The sequence below is a fragment of the Scyliorhinus canicula genome, chromosome 14 (assembly GCF_902713615.1).
Source record: "Scyliorhinus canicula chromosome 14, sScyCan1.1, whole genome shotgun sequence".
Classification (NCBI taxonomy): Eukaryota; Metazoa; Chordata; class Chondrichthyes; order Carcharhiniformes; family Scyliorhinidae; genus Scyliorhinus; species Scyliorhinus canicula.
This window is the reverse complement of record NC_052159.1, coordinates 18,469,317-18,493,119: the sequence shown is the minus strand read 5'-3', so window position 1 is coordinate 18,493,119 and position 23,803 is coordinate 18,469,317. Positions and strand designations below refer to the sequence as shown.

The 23,803-nt window shown below is 52.1% G+C and overlaps 1 protein-coding gene across 4 annotated transcripts in view; it reads left to right on the top strand.

Annotated features, from left to right (window-relative positions):
- LOC119977853 (interleukin-13 receptor subunit alpha-1-like) overlaps positions 1-23,803 on the top strand; it is a 56,256-nt gene that overhangs the window by 10,108 nt on the left and 22,345 nt on the right. For 2 of the 4 annotated variants that reach the window (XM_038819102.1, XM_038819103.1), the window contains exons 2-7: positions 4,219-4,373; positions 6,068-6,228; positions 15,914-16,064; positions 21,392-21,512; positions 21,601-21,776; positions 22,577-22,716. In XM_038819102.1, coding sequence (XP_038675030.1) covers positions 4,286-4,373; positions 6,068-6,228; positions 15,914-16,064; positions 21,392-21,512; positions 21,601-21,776; positions 22,577-22,716 — 837 coding nt within the window. In that variant the 5' untranslated portion in view covers positions 4,219-4,285. The remainder of the gene's footprint in view (positions 1-4,218; positions 4,374-6,067; positions 6,229-15,913; positions 16,065-21,391; positions 21,513-21,600; positions 21,777-22,576; positions 22,717-23,803) is intronic. The other 2 variants (XM_038819104.1, XM_038819105.1) reach the window with 2 other exon arrangements.

Sequence of the window (23,803 nt, the reverse complement as noted above, 5' to 3'; positions counted from 1 at the left end):
TTACCGTGTGGTTTTGCTTTGTGAAAATGAGCTGATGTAGCAGTGATGTTTCCTTGTTGTTTGCTGGTTAGTGTGATATGTGAGAAGTTAAGTAGTTTATTTTTAAATCTTCGTTATTGTTGACCTTCTAATGGACAGAATATTCTCAAGTGCATTCCCATGGGTGCAACGGCCACAAATAGTCTCAAATAGTTTGTGGGAGAATGCCTGGTATTCCAGTCAAACTGCAAGGCCTGCATCCTGGAGGCATCAGCACTACAGAGGCAGCAGCCAACAATCGAACACTCGAGAGGTGGGCGCTGCACTGGGGCTAGCCCCACGGCCAGAGGGTGAGTGTGTGGACCAGGGGAGGAGACCTGCACTTGGTTCCCCTAATATTCCCGGCAGGAATATAACAGATATAACAATATGGATGGTGTTGTTTACCCCGCAGCGGCAGCCCTCTCAGTGCTGGTGGCAGCCCCGGCGGCCAGACACCGGGTAAGGCAGCGGCAGCGTCGATGCAGGCTCGAGGCGGCACTCCATGTACAGGGGACCCGCCGCACACTCTGCAGACTGAGTCGCCCATAGGTTGGGGAGAGATACAGAGCAGGAGGCCAGCGATGGCCCAAAGTGTACAGGTGGCATTAGATATTTGAGAATTAGACATTAGACATTTGAGAATAACAGGGCAGCACGGTAGCATTGTGGTTAGCATAATTGCTTCACAGCTCCAGGGTCCCAGGTTCGATTCCGGCTTGGGTCACTGTCTGTGTGGAGTCTGCACATCCTCCCCGTGTGTGCGTGGGTTTCCTCCAGGTGCTCCGGTTTCCTTCCACAGTCCAAAGATGTGTGGGTTAGGTGGATGGGCCATGCTAAATTGCCCTTAGTGTCCTAAATTGCCCTTAGTGTTGGGTGGGGTTATGGGGATAGGGTGGAGGTGTTGACCTTGGGTAGGGTGCTCTTTCCAAAAGCCGGTGCAGACTCGATGGGCCAAATGGCCTCCTTCTGCACTGTAAATTCTATGATATTAAGTCTATGTCGGGCAGCATGTGCCACAAAGCGACAGTGTGGCACCTGTGCCATGTCCTTGAGGACTTGGCACCCCTTGGAGAGGGGAGGATACGCACTTCAGGTGGCCATGGAGGTCACCACAGCCGTGAACCTTTATGCCACCGGATCATTTCAGGGGGCACTTGTGCGGCATATCACAATCTACAACCCACAAGTGCATCCATGATGTCACAGGTGCCATGTATTCCCGGGCAGCTGACTGGATAAATATCAAGTTGGACCAGCCCATCAAGATGCCCGGGCAGCAGGATTCTCCGCCATCACTGCGATGCCACAGGTCCAGGTGGTAACAGAAGGCACGCATGTCATCTTGCTCACACTGGGGCATCAGGGTGTGCCCTTCATTAATAGGAAGGAGTTTCACTCCCTGAATTTTCAACTTGTGTGTGACCCCCACCTTCGGATCATGCACGTGTGTGCATGCTTCCCAGGCAGCTTGCATGACAGCTAGATCCTGGGACACTCAGAGATCCCAGGATGATGTGTTGGCTCTTAGGGGATAAAGAATACCGCTGAGGTCCTGGCCGATGATGCCAGTGCAGAGGTCAGAGTCCGAGGTGGAGATCCGCCACAACGAGGCCCATTTTATCACTCGTGCCGTCATTGAGCGGGGCATTGGACTGCTCAAACTGCGGCTCTGATGCTGAGGATGCTCTGGTGGTGCACTGCAGGACACTTCCCAGAGGCTCACCCGCTTTGTGGTGGTCTGCTGTGCCCTCCACAACCTGGCACAGCAGCGGAGCAACATGTTGACTGAGGAGGAGGAAGGACCAGGAGGAGCCTGACAGGAGGGGCTGGAGGACAAGCCCGGGGTGGAGCTGCGGGAGCAGCCAGGGAAGGAGGACAGCCAGTGGCAAGGGTCCAGCATGTCCAGAGGGCCAGGGAGGCTCTCATCCTCGCCAGCTTCTCACAGGACAAGGCTTTGTCCGTCACCTCTAATGCCCCCCAACCCCCCCATGCAGTCCCCCCCGCAGTGCCCCATTCATCCCCCCTCTACCCCCTACCCACGCGTCCCGATCATACCCTTTCCCTATTGGCCACCATAGTGGGGGGAGCTGAGGGCAACATGGGTGGGGGTGCAGCCTGGCCCACTATTCGGAATAACATGACAGAGGCTTCACATGTATCAGGTGCAACGCGGTTTAATTGTGAACATTCAAAACCCTAACTATCTCTCGTCAACGATGGTGTCCCCCTCAATGCCCTGTTCCCACTCAGTGGCCCTCAATCTTCTTAAGCTTCCGAGCTGTGCCGTCCAGTCTAGGTTCACTTCCAGAGGTGGAGACAACCTGCTGTGTTTCGCCCTCTGTGGTTTTTGATGCCTGTGGCGGGTGTCCTCTGGAGGGCCTGGGGTTAGGCCGCCTTGCTCGTGACTCTGGTGCCGCCATACCACCTTGTTCTGCCCTCTGACTCCAAAACGTGACGGGTAAGGAGGGGGAACTTGGTAAAACTTGAGACCGCCATCTTCTCCCTGGTGGGAGGTTCCAGATCGGTCTCCAGTGCTGCTTCCTCCCTGGCGAGAACCGTGCGGCCTTGGGGGACTCCATGGGATGGTATGGCAACTGGAGTGAGCTCCAGAGGCCTCTGCATCAACCAGTCCTGCTGATCCGGGCGCCTTCCCATTGGCTGCATCATGATGTTGACCCCTTTAGCGATGCTCCTCAGTGACTGGGACATGCTCCAGAGAGCCTTGGCAATGTCCACCTGCATCTGGGGCACGACCCCCAGCCATGGGACATGCTGTCGAGGCCCTCAACTGAGCTGTGCGTTGGACACCACCACTCATGGCTGACACCGCGCTCCGGGTGTTCCTCTGTGGTTGCCACCCTAGCAGTGTTGGCCTTGAATTCCCCGCACCATCTCCTGAGCCATTAGTCTTTGGGACTCCTCAAAATGGCTATGCACTCGCCAGAGTGTCGCTGACATCCCCTCCTGAACCTCATGGCCATGTCCCAGAATTTGCCTCAGCTCCAGGTTAACCGTGCACAGAGCCTGGGCATCTGACTGGGACCCAGCTGAGTCCCGGGATCCTCCAGTCCTCTGCCCACTGACTCCCTCGGATGTTCCTGCCTCCACCCGATGCGCATCAGCCCCTGGGTGGCCCTCACCAGATTGTGCCCCAGAAGCCTGTCTGCTAATGTCACCCACCGATGTGAATGTCTCTGGGCTGGTGGAAGGTAAGTACCACAGCTGTGATGCATCGATGATGGTGTCCTCAGAGCTCTCCTCTGAGGTGTTCTCTTGGAAGGTAAGGTGAGGCGGGGGGGGGGGGGGGGGGGGGATCCCGGATGGCCCTTCCCCATCCAATGGAGATCGTGTGAGAGAAGGGAGATGTGGTGAGGTAGGGAGAAGGATTATGTTGTCTGACATGAACAACTCACTTGAAGCTGGTCATCTGGATGAAGGAGCAATGGATCCTCACCTCTGCGGCGCAGGCCACGCTCACTGCCAATGACTGCTCCATCCTCGGTTAACCCACGACATCCAGGACCCATTCTTTTTAAAAATAAATTTAGGGTACCCAATTCACTTTTTCCAATTAAAGGGCAATGTAGCGCGGCCAATCCACCTACCCTGCACATCTTTGGGTTGGGGGGGGGGGGGAAGGGGGGAAACCCACGCAGACATGGGGAGAATGTGCAAACTCCACACGGACAGTGACCCAAAGCCAGGAGGGGGGGAGGGGGGGGGAGGGGGGAGGGGGGGGGGGGAGGAGGGGGGGGGGGGGGGGAGGAGGGGGGGGGAGGAGGGGAGGAGGGGGGGGGGGTTGTTGGGTTACTGGTATAGGGTGGATACGTTGACTTGAGTAGGGTGATCATTGCTCGGCACAACATGAAGGGCCTGTTCTGTGCTGTACTGTTCTATGTTTCCATATTTATTTTTGTGTAAACTTCCTCTTCCTCTCTTATGTGATAAATCTCTTATCAGTGTGGTTTAGTGGGTGGCATTCTCACCTGATGAGCTGATAATCGAGGCTAACGTGCCAGTGCAATACTGATCTGCACTGTCGCAAATGACATCCAACATGAGTTTACTGCGCTTAATAATTACATGCTAATAGTGAGTTAAAGTTTTGTCAATCGCAGTAAAAATAGATTTCAAGTGTATTTACAAATGTTCTTGCATTTCTATAATATGATATTGTTTTCATTTCTTTTTTTCCAGAGAGTTTTATTATCTGGCATCTGAGTTTATTTCAGAGTCGGCCGTATTTCTGCTGAAGATTTCCACTATGTGGCTACTGGCATCTTGCTTTGCGATCTCCTTTGTGTTAGCCACTGTGTTAAGTGTTGGAAATCTCGAGTTCCGAGCAAACCTGAGTAAGTAAAGAGCTTTCACCAGCTAGAGCCTGTTTTTTCATTTCCTTTCAACAATAATAGCTCCATTTTTTCAATCCCATTGCCACATTCCTTAATGCCCTTCCTTGCCAAGTCAGTGCTAATCTCACCTTTAAAAGGTTCTCTTTGCACTTATGGGGCTTGTTTCTCCCGATTTTAAGACTAGGTGCTGACGCCGGCGTGAGAACCGTGGTATTTCCAAGAAAGCACAACAGCGCCTATACTTCCTCAGGAAACTAAGGAAATTCGGCATGTCCACATTAACCCTTACCAACTTACCAACTTTTACAGATGCACTATAGAAAGCATCCTATCGGACTGCATCACAGCCTGGTATGGCAACTGCTCGGCCCAGGACCGCAAGGAACTTCAGAGAGCCGTGAATACCGCCCAGTCCATCACACGAACCTGCCTCCCGTCCATGGACTCCATCTACACCTCCTGCTGCCGGGGGAAAGCGGGCAGCATAATCAAGGATCCCTCCCACCCGGCTTACTCACTTTTCCAACTTCTTCCATCGGGCAGGAGATTCAGAAGTCTGAGAACACGCACGAACAGACTCAAAAACAGCTTCTTCCCCACTGTCACCAGACTCCTAAATGACCCTCTTATTGACTGACCTCATTAACACTACACCCTGTATGCTTCAACCGATGCCAATGCTTATGTAGTTACATTGTATATCTTGTGTTGCCCTATTATGTATTCTCATGTATTTTCTTGAATTGTTTAATTCCCTTTTCTTCCATGTACTGAATGATCTGTTGAGCTGCTTGCAGGAAAATGCTTTTCACTGTACCTCGGTACACGTGACAATAAACAATTCCAAATCCAAATCCAAATTTAACGACAGGCAAATGGTGCAACAGCTGCTCCGATTCAGCAAATTTAAATGGGGCAAATAAGTGAGATTTAAGGAGATATTCTTTACTTTACAGAGTAAGAAGTCTTACAACACCAGGTTAAAGTCCAACAGGTTTGTTTCAAACACGAGCTTTCAGAGCGCAGCTCCTTCTTCAGGTGAATGGAGAGATATGATCCAGAAACATTTATATAGACAAAGTCAGCGATGCCGGACAATGCTTGGAATGCACCATCTGGCCTGGACTTGCAAAATTCCACCAACTGTTCTGGCTTGAGACAATTCATACCTCTTTAACCTGGGATTATCCCTCTCTCTGGATCTGTAATGATTTGATTACCTGCAAATTCTCGCATTCCAAGCATTGTCCGGCATCGCTGACTTTGTCTATATAAATGTTTCTGGATCATACCTCTCCATTCACCTGAAGAAGGAGCTGCGCTCCGAAAGCTCGTGTTTGAAACAAACCTGTTGGACTTTAACCTGGTGTTGTAAGACTTCTTACTGTGCTCACCCCAGTCCAATGCCGGCATCTCCACATCATTACTTTACAGAAACAGTTTATCCCAGAAACAATTCAAGGTCAAAATAGACATGGGTGGTGTGGGAAGTCATGGAAATATACAGAAGAAAGATGACGCCAACAAAATGGATGGACTTTTTCCTGCCTTGCTATGTTACGAAGAGTTGTACAAAGTACATATATTTTCTCTCATTATCTGCAAATGTTGAACAGGAGCCAGAGTGTGAATTAAACTTATCCATTTCCAGCTTTTTGTTTTGCTCATTTATGTTTTGTTTGTTATCTTTTAAGCAGCCAAACTTAATCCACCGACCAACATCACGATTGTAGACAGACAGCTCGGAGAATTGACAATTACTTGGAAAGACAACCTCAGTGAAGATATAAAGAAGTGGAGTAATGTTCGATATCTATTTGAGTTTAAGTACTTTGATTCTGATGATTGGCAAGAAGTACGATTTAGCTTTTTTTCTCTTGATTCTGTCGTAACCTGATTTCAATATGTTGTCAATCATTTTAAATCGGTGTCCTCTGGTTCTCCATCCTTACATTATTGGGAACAGTTTCTCTCTCTCCCTACCCTGTCCTACCCTCTCATAATTTGAATACCTCCATCTGGGGGTCTTGCGATGGTGGGCAGCATCCCTGTCTTTGAGCCAGCTATGGGTTTGTGTCCGTCTCCAGGATTTGATGGCCAATGAAGGTGCATTTATAACGCAGTCAAACAGGGTGAATGTTGACCTGCAAATCCTTCCAACATGCCAATGACTACCCACTGGGGCACATCTGACACACATAGGGATGGACTTTGCATGGCCAGCCAACAAGTTTGAAGGAATGGGGACACGTGAAATCCAGTGGTTGGCAGATCCTGTCATCTATCCACCTGCCCCCGACCTGTCCACCTGAAATTCGGAGGGTGTACAGTGCAGGGTTCAAAACATTGGAAGTTATAGAGGAGTATAGAAAGGGCCAGGAGTGCTTAAAAACAAAATTAGGAGAGTGAAGACGGGGCATGAAAAACACTGGCAAGCAAAATCCTGGCAAACAAAATAAAGGAAAATACCAAAGGTGTTTTATGTTTATTAAAAGGGTAACTAGGGAAAGGACAGGGCCCATTAGAGACCCAAGTGGCAATCTGCATGTGGAGCCATAAGATGCAGGTGAGGTTTTCAATTAGATTTTTGCACCTGTGTTCACCATTGAGAAGGGTGAAAAATTAAAAAAATGAAAATCGCTTATTGCCACGAGTAGGCTTCAATGAAGTTACTGTGAAAAGCCCCTAGTCGCCACATTCCAGCGCCTGTCCGGGGAGGCTGGTACGGGAATCGAACCGTGCTGCTGGCCTGCTTTAATAGCCAGCGATTTAGCCTGGTGAGCTAAACCAGCCCCTGTAGGTATTGAAAGAAGGGAGGGGGCCTGTGATATAATTGAACAGATTAATGTAGAGAGAGAGCAGGAACTAGCAGTTGTAGTGGGCTTAAAAGATGATAAACTCCCTGGCCCAGACAAGATGTATCTAAGTCGGCTGTTTGAGGGAAGAGAGGAGATTGCTGGGGCTCTGATGATAATTTTCAAATCCTCTCTGACCACAAGGGAAGAGCCAGAGGTCTGGAGGGTAGCTAATGTGGTACCATTATTCAAGAAGCGAAGTAGAAAAAATCATATTATAATAACCTTGAAGAATAATCTTTATTGTCATAAGTAGGCTTACATTAACTCTTCAATGAAGTTACTGTGAAAAGCCCCAGTTGCCACATTCCAGCGCTTGTTCGGGTACACGGAGGGAGAATTCAGAATGTCCAAACTACCTAACAGCCTGGAATCGAACCTGGGACCCTGGCATTGTGAAGCAACAGTGCTAACCACTGTACACTGAAGTAGTTTGTTATCTTCCAAAGTTAACATGATCCAAATTTTCTCTTCACTTTAGAGTATTTAAAGTTGCCTTAGTCTCAGATGATCATTGGTGGTGATTTAACCTGAGGGTCACCACACCTCAGGCGAGGGGCAAGGTTGAGAAGGCGGGGCCTTTATGAATAACCTCAGCCGGTACAGAAATTGAGCAAATGCTGTTGGCCTCACTCTGCATCTGGAACAAGCTTTCCAGCCAACTGGGTTAAACCAGCCCGATAATTACAGGCCAGTGAATCAAACACCTGGGGCGCGATTCTCCGCTGCCCATGCCGGGTGGGAGAATCGCGGGAGGGCCGCTCTGGAACCCCCCGCGATTCTCCCACCCACCCCCCCCCCCAAAATGGAGAATCGCAGCGGCCTGCAGTTCCCGACCTGTTCACGCCGGCGGCAACCACACCTGGTCGCTGCTGCCGTGAAAATAGCGCGAAAGGTGAGTTTGGGGCCTGTGGGGGCGGAGAGGGGATTGAGCTCCACGGCCGTGCTCGGGAGGGGACTGGCCTGCGATCGGTGCCCACCAATCGTTGGACCGGCTTCCCCAAGAGACGCGCTCTTTCCCCTCCGCCGCCCCGCAAGATCAAGCCGCCACGTCTTGCGGGGCAGCGGAGGGGAATTCGGCAACCGCGCATGCGCTTGTTGGAGCCGGCCAACCTGCGCATGCGCGGCTGACGCGTCATTATCGGTGCGGCGATTTGACGCCAGCGTCAAGGCCCGGCAGCCGAACATCACGAAACGCCGCTTCCAGCCCCCCGAGGGGGGGGGGGGGGGGGGGGGGGGGGAGAATAGGGGGCGAGGAGCGGCCTCCGACGCCGTCGTGAAACACTCTGGGCGCGATTCTCCGCACTCACGCCGGTTCGGAGACTAGCAGGCCGTGCATATTTTCACGGCGACGCCGGTCCGACGCCCTCCCGCTATTCTCCGAACCCCGCACAAACTACACGTCGGCATTCCCGGCAAAGGCCTCGAAAGACCCCCTGACACGACCAGAATCCCAACTTATTGGCCCCCCGCTATTCTCCACCCGGATGGGCCGAAGTCCCGACGTCATCACGCAATGTTTTCACGCCGGCCAACACACCTGCTTTTCAAGTTCATCAGCCAGTCGTGCTGACTGACGAGAGCTTCGGGTAGGTGAGCGCACCGCTCAGCGCACCGCTCAGTGCACTGCTGGAGTCTGGCCACAACGGGGAAGGCATCCCCGAGAACGGGAGGGGGGTCCAGAGCGCGGGGAGTGTGGGAGACGGAGGGGGGAGTGGGGAAGACTGAGGGGGGGAGTGGGGGAGACGGAGGGGGGAGTGGGGGGGACGGAGGGGGGAGTGGGGGAGACTGAGGGGGGAGTGGGGGAGACTGAGGGGGGAGTGGGGGAGACTGAGGGGGAGTGGGAGAGACGGAGGGGAGTGGGGGAGACTGAGGGGGGAGTGGGGGAGACGGAGGGGGGAGTGGGGGAGACAGGGGGGGAGAGGGGAGACGGAGGGGGGAGTGGGGGAGACTGAGGGGGGGGAGTGGGGGAGACGGAGGGGGGAGTGTGGGAGACTGAGGGGGGAGTGGGGGAGACTATGTGGGGGAGTGGGGGAGACTGAGGGGGGAGTGGGGGAGACTGAGGGGGGAGTGGGGGAGATGGAGGGGGGAGTGTGGGAGACTGTGGGGGGAGTGGGGGAGACTGAGGGGGGAGTGGGGAGACTGAGGGGGGAGTGGGTGAGACGGAGGGGGGGGGAGTGGGAGTGGGGGGTGGGGGGGTAGGGAGAGAGTGAGCGAGTGACTCGTCCAACCCCGGTTACAAATGTCTGCCACCATGCCATGGCGTGCCAGTCACGAGGACACGGCCGCTGGATCCCCTGTGGCTTACGGCCACAGGCCACTGACGCACCGGTGAAGAGGACGTAGTTAACTGCCCGTTGGATGCAGAAAGTGACCAGGGGTTAGGCTGCCCGCGTGTCAGCAGCGCGACCAGGCCACCGGGACACACAGGTATCCCATGGCAGGCGGCTGCCGAGGTGTCGACTAACCTCCGTCTAACATGTCCTGTTTCTCTGCCCCCCACCACCCGTCTGCAGGTTAGCACAATGTCTGTGAACAGAACGGCTATGTTCAGCGCAGTGGTTGGGGCCGCTGCACTGGATTTGGAGATGCAGCAGCATCCACACCCACAACCCGCAGTGGATGCAGGGCCAGCTGCAGCAGCAGAGGGAAGGGCCGAGGAGTTGCCAGTCGTCGAGCAGCATGGGGGGGAGGAGGAGGAGGAGGGGGAGGAGGAGAGAGTGAGGGTGCAGCCACGGCGCCAGAGGCGACGACCAAGGCCGAGGGTGTACCGTGTCCGGATCTCTTTCCAGACAATGATGGACATCACCTGCAGGAGGAGACTCCAGCTGAGTAGGCAGACGGTGATACATATCTGTCACCTCGTGGCGCACCTCGCCCCACGTGGAACGGGGGGAGGACACGCGATCCCAGTTGCCATCAAGGTGACGGTCGCTCTTAACTTCTATGCGACCGGCTCCTTCCAGTCTCCGAGCGGGTACCTCTCCAGGATCTCCCTGTCATCGGTCCACAGGTGCATCCGGGATGTGACCGACGCCCTCTATGCCATCGCCGATCGCTACATCACCTTTCCCGAGGACCAAGCAAGTCAAGACTCACGAGTTCGTGGATTTGCCAGAGTGGCGGGATACCGATGGTGCAGGGGGCAATCGATTGTGTTCACGTCCCCATGCGCCCGCCTGCAGGGGACAGGGAGGTGTTCACAAACAGGAGGGGGACATACTCCATGAATATCCAGGTGGTATGCGACCCCCACATGACGTTCATGAACGTCTGTGCAAGGTTCCCAGGGAGTGTGCATGACTCCTACATACTGGTGCAGTCGTACATCCCTGCGATGTTTGAGAGACGTCCCCCCCGGCTGAGGGGCTGGTTGCTCGGCGACAGGGGTTATCCGCTGAGGTCTTGGCTGATGACGCCTATACGGAGGCCTCAGACCAATGAGGAAACACGATACAACGAGGCCCATGCAGCAACCAGGGGTGTGGTGGAGCGCTGCCTTGGCCTCCTGAAGATGAGATTCAGGTGCCTGGACCGCTCCGGAGGGGCCCTGCAGTACCATTTCCCTCTCTTGTTCTCTCGCCGCCCTCTGGGCGTCCTGCTCCACAGATTTGGTTGGAGAGGATGGGACTCCCCGCTGATCGGGCACCCTCTGTCGCGCGGCCCTGGGTGAGGTGGGGGCAGATGCCTGTGTCCGCCTGGAGGCAGACGGCCCTGGTCGCTCGGCATCACGTCCTAGGGAAGAGAATGAAACGGGTTATTTAGATACGCTCGGCCGGGCGCTGGACGGTCCCAGTGGGCAGCGTGTGAAGGGACAGAGGATGGGGGAGGTGTCCAAGTGGGCAGGGTGTGTGAAGGGACAGAGGATGGGGGAGGTGTCCCAGTGGACAGGGTGTGTGAAGGGACAGAGGAAGGGGGAGGTGTCCAAGTGGGCAGGGTGTGTGAAGGGACAGAGGAAGGGGGAGGTGTCCAAGTGGGCAGGGTGTGAAGGGACAGAGGATGGGGGAGGTGTTCCAGTGGGCACGGTGTGAAGGGACAGAGGATGGGGGAGGTGTCCCAGTGGGCAGGGTGTGAAGGGACAGAGGATGGGGGAATGTCCCAGTGGGCAGGGTGTGAAGGGACAGAGGATGGGGGAGGTGTTCCAGTGGGCACGGTGTGAAGGGACAGAGGATGGGGGAGGTGTCCCAGTGGGCAGGGTGTGTGAAGGGACAGAGGATGGGGGAGGTGTCCAAGTGGGCAGGATGTGTGAAGGGACAGAGGATGGGGGAGGGGGGGGGGTGTTTGTCATGCAGGGTTATCTCACTTGTTGCAGCTCCGCCAACCTCGCATTGCGCGATCTCCCGGGTGGCAGACCCCCCAACAAGGTCCAGGGCCCTCTGCTCAAACGTGGTGAGGGGGTGCAGGATGGGCGAACCCCCTCCAGTCTTGTTCCGCTCACAACGAGTGTTGTGAGCGGTCTTGTCCTGTTGGGGGAGGGGGCATAGGTAGATCATTACAATACGGCAGGTATCAGCAGTCCTTCAGATACTGGCACAGGTTGGGGTTCAATTTGAAATAAGTCCGTTGCATCTCTCCACGGGGGCCAGAGCGCTGGGTCTGTGACAACTTTGTGAACCACCCCCAACTCACTCTGCCCCAATCCCCCTCCACTCCCTGTGCCGGGGGGGGGGGGGGGGGGGGGGGAGATGGGTGATGAAGTAAAGGGGGGAGGGATGGTTGTGACCCGGGGGCACCCTCTTGGCACTTACCCTGGCAGCCCCGGTGAGGTCGTGCATCTTCTTCCGACATTGCTCTGCAGAGCGAGGGGTCTGCCCCACAGCACTGACGGCAGCAGCCACCTCACGCCAGGCCTGGCGCACCGCGCTGGCAGGGCGGCGATGCCCTCTACGCGGGCAGATGATGCCCCTCCTCTGCTCGATTGATTCGAGCAGCGTCTCCACGTCAGCCTCCACGAATCACGGGGCTGCTCTCCTGAGCTCCGACGTCCTGGCCTAGTTTCTGTGCTCGCCCGCGCCTTTTTATGGCGTTGGGCGGCGTCACGTGGGCGTGTTCGTAGCATCTCTGTGTTCCGGCGTCATCGCGCATGTGATTGACGCGGCCCCGTTCCTAGCCCATTTCCCGGACGTGACTACGTCGGGAACTGGGCCGTGTCGGGCCGTCGCAAAAGTCGGCCGTTTTCACGGCCGACTTCGCGATTTTCCGCGGGTGCGGAGAATCGCGCCCACAGGGTTTCATGACGGCATCGGACGTTGCGGAGAATTCCGCCCCAGTGGTAGGGAAATTATCAGAAAAGATTCTGCAGAACAGAATTAGTCTCCATTTGGAGAGGCCAGGGTTATCAGGGATATCAGCATGGCTTTGTAAGGGAGAGATCATGGGCAGAATTCTCCAACCCCCCGGCGGGTCGGAGAATCAGCACCGTGCCGCGCCAATTGCGCCATGCCGCCCCGTAGCAATTCTCCGCAGGGCCGAGTGGCCATCACAATAAAGCCGAGTCCCACCGGCGCCTTTCTAACATCCTCTGAGCCGACGGGACCTCAGCATTGAAAGGTCCGGGGGCGGCCTGTGCGGGAGGAGGGGGGTCCGACCCAGGGGGGCCTCCATAGTGGCCTGTCCCGTGATCGGGGCACTCCAATTGGCGGGCCGGTGTCTCTGGCTGGGGGCCTCCTTTCCTCCGCACCGGCTCCTGTGGCCCGGCGCCATTTAATGTCGGGGCCAGCGCGGGGAAGAAGGCCACTGCGCATGCGCGGACCCCGCGGCCACCGGGTTCATGCCGGGATCGGCATGGGCTGCTCCAGCAGCGTGCTAGCCCCCTGTGGGCTGGAGAATGGGGTCCCAGAACAGGCGCCAACGCTGGAGTAAAATACTCCCGTTTTTATGCCGGCGTCGACACTCAGCTGCCCGATGGGAGAATCCCGCCCCTTGTCTCTCCGTTACAGTGGGCAAAACATCTGGCTTGTAATGCAGAACAAGGCCAGCAGCGCGGGTTCAATTCCCGTACCAGCCTCCCCGAACAGGCGCCGGAACGTGGCGACTAGGGGCTTTTTACAGTAACTTCATTTGAAGCCTACTTGTGACAATAAGTTATTTTCATTTTTTTCATGTCTAACAAATTTGACTGAATTGTTTGAGCGGGTGACTAGGTGTGTCGGTGAGGGCAGTGCTGTTGATGTAGCCGACATAGACTTCAGTCAGGATTTTGACAGGGTCCCACATGGGCGACTGATCAAGAAGGACGATATAGATGGGTTGGTTAGATGGGCAGAACAGTGGCAGATGGAATTTAACCCTGAAAAGAGTGAAGCGATGCATTTTGGGAGGACTAACAAGGCAAGGGCATACACAATGAACAGTGGGAGGCTAGGAAATACAAAGAACCTGAAGGGCCTTGGGGTGCATGTCCATAGATCCCTGCAGGCACCAGGACAGGGACATATGGCATACTTCCTTTATTAGCCAAGGTATAGAGTGTAACAGCAAGGAGGTTATGATAGCTTTGTATAAAAAGCTGATTGGGGCACATCTAGATTACTGTGTGCAGTTCCGGTCACCACACTACAGGAGGAATGCATTAGAGAGGGTGCAGAGGAAATTCACCAGGATGTTGCCTGAGTTGGCGCATTTCAGCTGTGAAGAGTGTGGTTAGTCTGCGGTTATTTTCCTCAGAACAGACAGGCTGAGGGGGGAGCTGATCAAGCTGTAAAAAAATATGAGGACATAGAGAGGGGAGATAGGAAGGAACACCCTCACCTGGTCTGGGCTACATATGACTCCAGACCCACAGCATTGCCCTCTGACATGGCCGAGCAAGCCACGCAGTTGTATTCAACAGCGACATAAACACGAAAAAGGAATGAAATCGGACCGGCATCGATCCAGGCAAGGGAGCTGACAAAAGCAAACCCAGCCCTGTCACCCTGCAAAGACCTTCTTACTAACATCTGGGGGCTTGTGCCAAAGTTGGGAGAGCTGTCTCACAGACTAGTCATGCAACAGACTGACATAGTCATACTGACAGTATCATACCTCACAGACAATATCCCAGACACCACTATCATCATTCCTGGGTATGTCCTGTCTCACCAGCAAGACAGACCCAGCAGATGTACAGTGGTATACATTCGAGAGGCAGTTGCCCTGGGAGTTTCTAAAATTAATCTACGGGGTGTGGGCGTTGCCGGTTATGCCAGCATTTATTGCCCAACCTGAGTTGCCCTTCAGAAGGTGGTGGTGAGTTGCCTTCTTGAACCGCTGCAGTCTGTCAGGTGTAGGTACACCCATTGTGTTGTTATGGAGGGAGGTCCGGGATTTTGTGCCAGTGACAACGAAGGAACGGCTGATATATTTCCAAGTCGGGGTGGTGAGTGACTTGGAGGGGAACCTCCAGGTGGTGGGGTTCCCAGGTATCTGCTCCTCTTGTCCTTCTACATGGTAGTGCTTGTGGGTTTGGAAGGTCTCCTTCAGTGGTAGCCATGATGTGGAGATGCTGGAGTTGGAGTGGGGTGGGCACAGTAAGCAGTCTTACAACACCAGGTTAAAGTCCAACAGGTTTCACCTGAGGAAGGAGCTGCGCTCCGAAAGCTAGTGATTCAAAACACACCTAGAACAAAGAACAAAGAAAAGTACAGCACAGGAACAGGACCTTCGGCCCTCCAAGCCCGTGCCGACCATGTTGCTCGTCTAAACTGAAATCTTCTACACTTCCTGGGTCCGTATCCCTCTATTCCCATCCTATTCATGTATTTGTCAAGATGCCCCTGAAATGTCACTATCGTCCCTGCTTCCACCACCTCCTCCGGCAGCGAGTTCCAGGCACCCACTACCCTCTGTGTAAAAAACTTGCCTCGTACATCTCCTCTAAACCTTGCCCCTCACACCTTAAACCTATGCCCCCTAGTAATTGACCCCTCTACCCTGGGGAAAAGCCTCTGACTATCCACTCTGTCTATGCCCCTCATAATTTTGTAGACCTCGATCAGGTTGCCCCTCAACCTCCGTCGTTCCAGTGAGAACAAACCGAGTTTATTCAACCACTCCTCATAGCTAATGCCCTCCATACCAGGCAACATCCTGGTAAATCTCTTCTGCACCCTCTCTAAAGCCTCCACATCCTTCTGATAGTGTGGCGACCAGAATTGAAGACTATACTCCAAGTGTGGCCTAACTAAGGTTTTATACAGCTGCAACATGACTTGCCAATTCTTATACTCAATGCCCCGGCCAATGAAGGCAAGCATGCCGTATGCCTTCTTGACTACCTTCTCCACCTGTGTTGCCCCTTTCAGTGACCTGTAGACCTGTTGGACTTTAACCTGGTGTTGTAAGACTTCTCATTGTCCTTTAATGGTGCTGTGGGGACGACAGAGCTGCTGGCCAATGGAATTGGCTCGCTAAGGTGGGACATCCTCCCATGAAAGGGGCGAACGTCTAACCTGAAAGCAATTAAAACTGCTCCCATCATTGAATTGCTGCTGGGCAGCAGGCGGCAAGGTGTGTGGGTGTCCCCTTCACTGGCCTTTTAGCTGGGGTTAGTCAGCAAACACGCTGGCCTGCAAAATCTAACCCGTAATATCTTTTCATTATTTAGCAAGATGGAAAAACACATAAAAGACACTATAAGAATGGTACTGAATGGATGATCTTGAAGGACACTAATTACAGCAAATGTTTTACCATGTAATACAGGATTCGAGGCATCAGGACCCAGAATATATGAGAACATTTGAATTACACAGAGGTGTTTCCCTACGAGTTAAAAATATTCTCCTTGATAAACAACGGTCAATAGTAATAAACGAAAGTAACTGGACTCTAAAGAATATCCAGCCACCGCCAGGTATTACAGCTGTATATGAATATAATTAATGTGTGAGTGAGTGTTCGTAAGTGCCTATTTATGATATATATTGGTTATAAATATATGTACATGTTATGTAATATGTTTTCTGATATTGACATTTATTGCATCGTCGACTTCTAACTTTAATGAAAGGAAGCTTGTTTGAAACAAAAGCACATGGGCTGGTTAGCCGAATGGACTTTTCACTGTGCCAGCTTTCCAATGTATCTTTAATGCAGGGCACCTATGTACACCTAGTGGAACTTTCCTGTTCCACCCACCGGGAATCTGTGGTGGCGGGACAGGAAATTTGACGGACGAGCAAAAGGTCCTTCGACTTCAGGCAGGGGTTTTGAGTCCCGCCCAAAATCCCGGCCATAGTGAACTTTTTAATGCAGTGATTCTAAATAATGCATACGTGGTTGCTGGAAGCAGACAGTCTGCCATTTAAAAAGGACGTTGCATGGACAGTTGAGGGAAATTCACTTTGAAGGTTGCGGGGTTAGAGGAGAACGGGGCGAGCGTAGATTGTTCAATGGAGAAGTGGCACAGGCCTAATGGGTCGACGGGGCTCTTTCTGTGTTGTAATGACTCTATGCTCTGGATTTTCATGGAGTGGGAACAACTGTTGCGGGATTTATAAATGGTGGACGCGACCAGATTACGGGAACAGATGTTAGAACTCTTTCAGTGTGAAACAGTTACACGCAGTTACATCTCCCTTAAACATTCCCCATCTCGACTTGAACCTGTGCCCTCTTGTAATTGACACTCCCACCCTTGAAAAAAGCCTCTGACTATCCACCCTGTCTACGCCTCTCCTAATTTTGTATGATGTAAAGATGCTGACGCTGGACTGGGGTGGGCACAGTAAGAAATCTCACAACACCAGGTTAAAGTCCAACAGGTTTGTTTGAAATCACAAGCTATCAGAGCGCTGCTCCTTCATCAGGTGAAGTGGAGGCAGGTTCACAAACACAGTATATATAGGAGAGACACAATTGCAAGATAATTACAGATTGGAATGTGAAGAATGGTTGGAATGTGAGTCTTTACTGGTAAAACAACCTTTCCAGGTACAAACAGTGTGAATGGAATGGCAGATAACCACAGGTAATCGAGGTGTGTATTGTCTCAAGCCAGGACAGTTAGTAGGATTCTGCAGACCCAGGCAGTATGGTGGGGGTTACATGTAATGTGATATGACCCGAGATCCCAGTTAAGGCTGTCCTCTTGCATGCGGAACTTGGCTACCAGTTTCTACTTGGTGGTTGTAAATTGTTGTGTGTCTTGAAAGTCGCCTTGGAGAATGTTTACCCGAAGATCGGAGGCTGAATGCGCATGACTGCTCAAGTATTCCCCAACTGGAAGGGAACACTCCTGCCTGGCGATTGTTGCGCGATGTCCGTTCATCCATTGTCGCAGCGTCTGCATGGTCTCGCCAATGTACCACGCTTCGGGACATCCTTTCCTGCAGCGTATGAGGTAGACAACATTGGCCGAGTGCCATGAGTATGTACCATGTACCTGGTGGGTGCTGTTCTCACGTGTGATAGTAGTATCCATGTCAATGATCCGGCATGTCCTGCAGAGGTTGCCATGGCAGGGTTGTGTGGTGTCGTGGTCACTGTTCTGAAAGCTGGGTAGTTTGCTGCAAACAATGGTCTGTTGAAGTTAGGCAATTGTTTGAATACAAGGAGTGGAGGGGTGGAGATGGCCTTGTTGAGATGTTTGTTGTCGTCGATGACATGTTGAAGGCTCCGAAGAAGATGTCGTAGTTTCTCCACTCCAGGGAAGTACTGGACGATGAAGGGTACTCTTGTCCCGTGTTCGTCTTCTGAGGAGGTCAGTGCAGTTTTTCACTGTGGCATGTCGGAACTGTCGATCAATGAGTCAAGCGCCATATCCCATACTTACGAGGGCGTCTTTCAGCATCTGTAAGTGTCTGTAGCTTTCCTTCTCCTCTGAGCAGATCTCGTGTATATGGAGGGCTTGTCTGTAAGGGATGGCTTAGTTAATGTGCTTAGGGTGGAAGTTGGAGAAGTGGAGCATCGTGAGATTATCCGTGAGCTTGATGTAGAGTGAAGTGTTGAGGTGTCCGTCCTTGATGGAGATGTGTGTGTCCTGGAATGCAACCGATTCTGAAGAGTAGTCCATGGTGAGTTTGATGGTGAGATAGAACTTGTTGATGTCATCGTATAGTTGTTTCAGTGATTCTTCGCTGTGAGCCCATAGGAATAAAATGTTGTCACTGTATCTAGTGTATGGCATGGGTTGAAGATCCCGTGCAGTGAAGAGGTCTTGCTCAAACTTGGCATGAAGGTGTTGGGAGTATTGAGGTGCAAACATTTCCCCATTATTGTTCCATGTGCCTGGATGAAGAACTGGTTGTCAAAGGTGAAGACGTTGTGGTCCAGGATGAAATGAATGAGTTGTAGAATTGCATCAGGAGTTGGCAGTTGTCGGTGTTCGGTACTGAGGCTGTTGCAGTAATGCCATCGTCGTGGGGGATGCTGTTCTATCTGTATTTCATCTGGGTAAATTGCCAAGGGGCATGGTTCAGCGGTCAAAAGTTAAAATCCGCTTTTGGGTGCGTTTGGTGGGTGTTTCACGGCGGCTGCTCGTGGCAAGAATCACCCCACTATTCAACCGCACTTTGCCTTTTTTTTTGGTCTCAGTGTGTTTCTCCCCACCGAGGCCACACCTTAGTCGATTCCCTGCTGGCGAGCTGATCTCCGTTTTGAACGGCAGCCCCGATCATCCCCCACTGCAGGTCCTCTCCCGCTTTATTGTCACCCCCCACTTTACTCCCACCTATCTTGTTGAGGCCACTGGACTCCACTCCCTTAAATGGAGCCATTGGATCCGAGGCCTGACAGTGCCAACCTGGCACCTGGGTGCCTGGCTGGCAGTGCCAAGGTGCCCAGCTACCAGAGGGAGTTCCAGGGTACTACCCTGTTGTGTCCCCGACTACCCGGGGGTCTCTAATGGTCTGCAAGACCGCCCCCCCCCCCCGAGGTGCAACTGGTGCATGAGGACACCCAGATCTTGTTACACATCCCACTCTCTCAATTTATAGCCATTCAGGTAATAATCTGCCTTCCTGTTTTTGTTACCAAAGTGCATAACCTCACATTTATCCACATTATATATTGCATCTGCCATGCATGTGCCCACTCACTCAGCCTGTCCAAATCACACTAAAGCATCTCTGCATCCTCCATACAGCTCACACGTCCACCCAACATTGTGTTATCTGGAAATTTGGAGACATTACATTTAATTCCCTCATCTAAATCATTAATATATATTATGATTAGCTAGAGTCCCAGTGATAATGTGGTACCCCACTAGTCACTGATTGCCCTTCGGTAAAAGAACCGATTATTCCTCCTCTTTGTTTCCTTTTTTCAAAAAATGTACTTTATTACAAACATGCATCAAGATAGGTTACAGCAAATAAACACCCCGGGAAACATACTTCCCAACAATCAACTATACAGTCTGTACAGATTTTTCAGCTCTTTATTTTCTGTCTGCCAACCTGTTCTCAATACACTACCCCAATCCCATGCACTATAATTTTACATGCTAATCTTTTGTGTGGGACTTTGTCAAAAGTCTTCTGAAAGTCCAAATAAACCAGATCCAATGGCTCCTCCTCATGAAAATGAAATGAAAATCGCTTATTGTCACAAGTAGGCTTCAAATGATGTTACTGTGAAAAGCCCCTTGTCGCCACATTCCGGCGCCTGCTCGGGGAGGCTGGTACGGGAATTGAACCGTGCTGCTGGCCTGCCTTGGTCTGCTTTAAAAGCCAGCTATTTAGCCCAGTGTGCTAAATCAGCCCCTCATCAACTCTACTAGTTACATCCTGAAATAACTCCAGTAGATTTGTCAAGCACGATTTCCTTTTCGTAAATCTATGCTGACTCTGTCTGATCCTGCCACTGTTGGCCTAGGGGCTGGTTTAGCACAACGGGCTAAACAGCTGGCTTGTAAAGCAGAACAAGGCCAGCAGCGTGGGTTCAATTCCCGTACCGGTCTTACCGAACAGGCGCCATCATGTGACGACTAGGGGCTTTTCACAGTAAGTTCATTGAAGCCTATTGGTGACAATAAGCGAGTATTATTATTATTTTAAGTGCTCTGCTTTTAAGTCTTTTATAATGGACTCGAGTATTTTACCCCCTATCGACGTCAGGCTGACTGGCCTATAATTCCCCATTTTTTCTCTGCCTCCCTTTTTAAATAGCTACCCTCCAATCTGTAGTTGTTCAAGAGTCTACAGATTCTTGGAAGATGATGACCAATGCATCCACTATTTCTCAGGCCACTTCCTTAAGTACTTCCTTAAGTAGAAGGCTTTGGCTTAACTGCCCTGCTTTTGTACTCAACGCCTCACTCAAGGGGCTGTTTAGCACTGGCTAAATCGCTGGCTTTTAAAGCAGACCAAGCAGGCCAGCAGCACGGTTCGATTCCTGTAACAGCCTCCCCGAACAGGCGCCAGAATGTGGCGACTAGGGGCTTTTCACAGTAACTTCATTTGAAGCCTACTCATGACAATAGCGATTTTCATTTTCAGGGGCTGGATTCTTCCATCCTGCCCACCGCCAGAACAACACAGGCGAGACGCCGCCAATGGAGAAATCCATTGACCTCGGGTCGGATTCGCTGGTCGCCAGGCGGACACGGCCAGAGAGGGCAGCACGGTAGCATGGTGGTTAGCATAAATGCTTCACAGCTCCAGGGTCCCAGGTTCGGTTCCTGGCTGGGTCACTGTCTGTGCGGAGTCTGCACGTCCTTCCCGTGTGTGCATGGGTTTCCTCCGGGTGCTCCGGTTTCCTCCCACCCCACTTAGGGGGTGGGGGGGTTGTTGGGTTACGGGTATAGGGTGGATACGTGGGTTTGAGTAGGGTGATCATTGCTCGGCACAACATCGAGGGCCGAAGGGCCTGTTCTGTGCTGTACTGTTCTATGTTCTAACCCCGTCCAAGATGTCATGCACCTTCAAAGATCTTTACACATGCACACAGACTGCACTTGTTTAAGAAGAAGGCTCACCACAACCTTCTCAAAGGCCAAGCCATGGCACCAACATCCCATGAATCATATTAAAGAAAAATATGTATTGTAAAAGCAAGGAGCTGGGGAAATATTTATTAATTCTCCCAAACTACTTAGAAATTTGGACTAGCACTTTTCAATCTATATTAAAGTTTATTTTCTGATATAATTTCTTTGAAAAATTCATGTGGACTAAAATTATTGTTAGCATGCCACAATGTATTTGAATTAAAATCCTGTTTCATTTACGAGTGCAGGTGATCGAGAAACGTTAGTTTCCAACTTTTCATGTATTGTGTATAATCATTCATCCATGAATTGTACATGGAGAAAAGGCAGAAAAGCACCTACAGATACTGAATATGTCATGTATTACAGGTAATTGCCAAAATGTGGGCCCATAATAAGTTAAAATACCTCCAAATTTTCTTTTTTTTATATCAATAACAAATGTTTTCCCTTTAAGACAGAGTGAAACCACCAGACAATGTATACATTATTTTACAAAGAATGGGAGATCTGGCTGCCAAGTTGATCAAGGCATATATGATGCCGAGGAGAATATTCTAATATGTGTCAATGGATCAAATAATACTGGAACAATTCGATCATATTACACAGAGCTTGATCCACAGGAATATGGTACGATATAGCTCCTTTCATAATGCATTGGTAACATAGGGCAAAATTCTCCCATCGGGAGACTAAGTGCCGACGCCGGAGTGAAACCAGGAGTGTTTCACTCCGGCGTCGGAGGCCATTCCTCGCCCCCTATTCTCCCACCCCCAGGGGGCTAGGCGCCGCGTAAATTACGTGGCCGGCGTTGCGTAAATGACGTCACCCGCACATGCGCAGGTTGGTCGGCGCCAACCCCTGCATGTGTGGTTGCCGTCCTCCCCTTGCGGGGCGCAAGACATGGAGGATTGATCTTGCGGGGCGGCGGAGGAAAAGAGTGCGTCCTTTAGAGACGCTGGCCCGCTGGTCAGTGGGCACCGATAACGGGCCAGACCCCTACTGGGCACCCCCCTGGTGCTGGATCCTCCCTCTCCCCCTCTCCCCCCCCCCCCCCCCCACACGCATCGTTCGCGCGCTGTTCACGCCGGCAGCGACCAGGTGTGGTTGGCGCCGGCGTGAACCCGTCGGATTGGGCAGGTCGCTCGGCCCATCCGGGCCGGAGAATCGCCGCTCGCCTGTCACAAACGGCGAGAGGTGATTCTCCGAGCGGCCTGTCATGAAACGCGGCACGCCGTTTTGGGGGGGGGGGGGGGTGGGAGAATCGCATGCGAGTGCCAGGGCAGCGTGGCGGGAATCGCCCGGCATTCCCGCGATTCTCCCACCCGGCGTGGGGGCCGGAGAAATGCGCCCATAGTTTGAATTGTTGTGTTTCTCAATGCATTAATGTTCACTTAAATGTGAAAGGTTTTTGTGTCCTTAACTTTCAGAAATATACAACCCGCCAGTAAACCTCAAGGTTTTACCAAATCTGACTGTGAAGTGGGAGATGCCACCAGGTTATGTCATTAATATTAACTGCTTTGCATTTGAATTGGAAGTCACAGATTTGGATAAGTGTAACACTGAGGTAAAGTTTATGCATTCCTCCTTCACTCTCTTGCGAGTTGCTAACAGTTGATACATTCTTTAATCCACCATTGTGTTTGCAGACTATTTAAAACGTACAGTGCAGAAGGAGGCTATTCGGCCCATCGAGTCTGCATCGACCAATTTAAGCCCTCACTTCCACCCTATCCCGTAATCCAATAACTCCGCCTAACCTTTTTGGTCACTAAGGGAAATTTATTATGGCCAATCCACCTAACCGACACGTCTTTGGACTGTGGAAGGAAACCCATGCAGACAGGGGGAGAATGTGCAGACTATGCACAGATAGAGACCCAGCGGGGAATCAAACCTGGGACCCTGGAGCTGTGAAGCCAAAGTGCTAGCCACTTGTGCTACCGTGCTGCCCTTTAAGTAGAAATTACAATCCTATTGTATGATGGAAATGATGTATTCATAACGACAGTGCCAAAAATTATGGTCTGGATTCTCCGATTTCGAGGCTATGTCCGTAGGAAGTGTCTCGTTTTACGATGAAAAAGTTGGCGCCGTCTCCGTACCGATGCTCCGCCCGGTGGGGGGTTGGTGTATCGGGTGAGGGCCTTCAGGTGACGTCCTGTGCCGTCCAGTGGCGTATTCACCGATGATGCTGTTTTGGAGGGGCGGAGCATCCGAAAACAGGCGCCACCCCCGATTTTGCAGTCAGAAGGGATTTTCTGCTTGATCGCAGAATACGATTTCGGCAGGCGGTAAATCCCGGCCTATGGGCGTGATTTACCAGTCACGTCCCGCTGGAACCGGCCACCCCTGGGAATCCCAACGATTGTTACGTCTCGCAAGATCTAATAAGATCTCGTGACACATTGCGATCTGAAACCCACCCACAATGGGCAGGATCCAGGCTCACAGAGTTAACCCTCGGATGCCAGATCTAACCGGCCCTGGGATCAATCGGCCGTGCAGAGGAGAACCCTGCTGGGCGCCAGGGACCAGATGGAACAGCACTTGGCAGGGTGTCCCAGGCAATCAGAGGCCCCCCCGAGTGGTTGATATCTGGGCAAGGTGGCATCCAGGCACCACCAGCGTGGCAGCGTCACCTGATTGCCAGC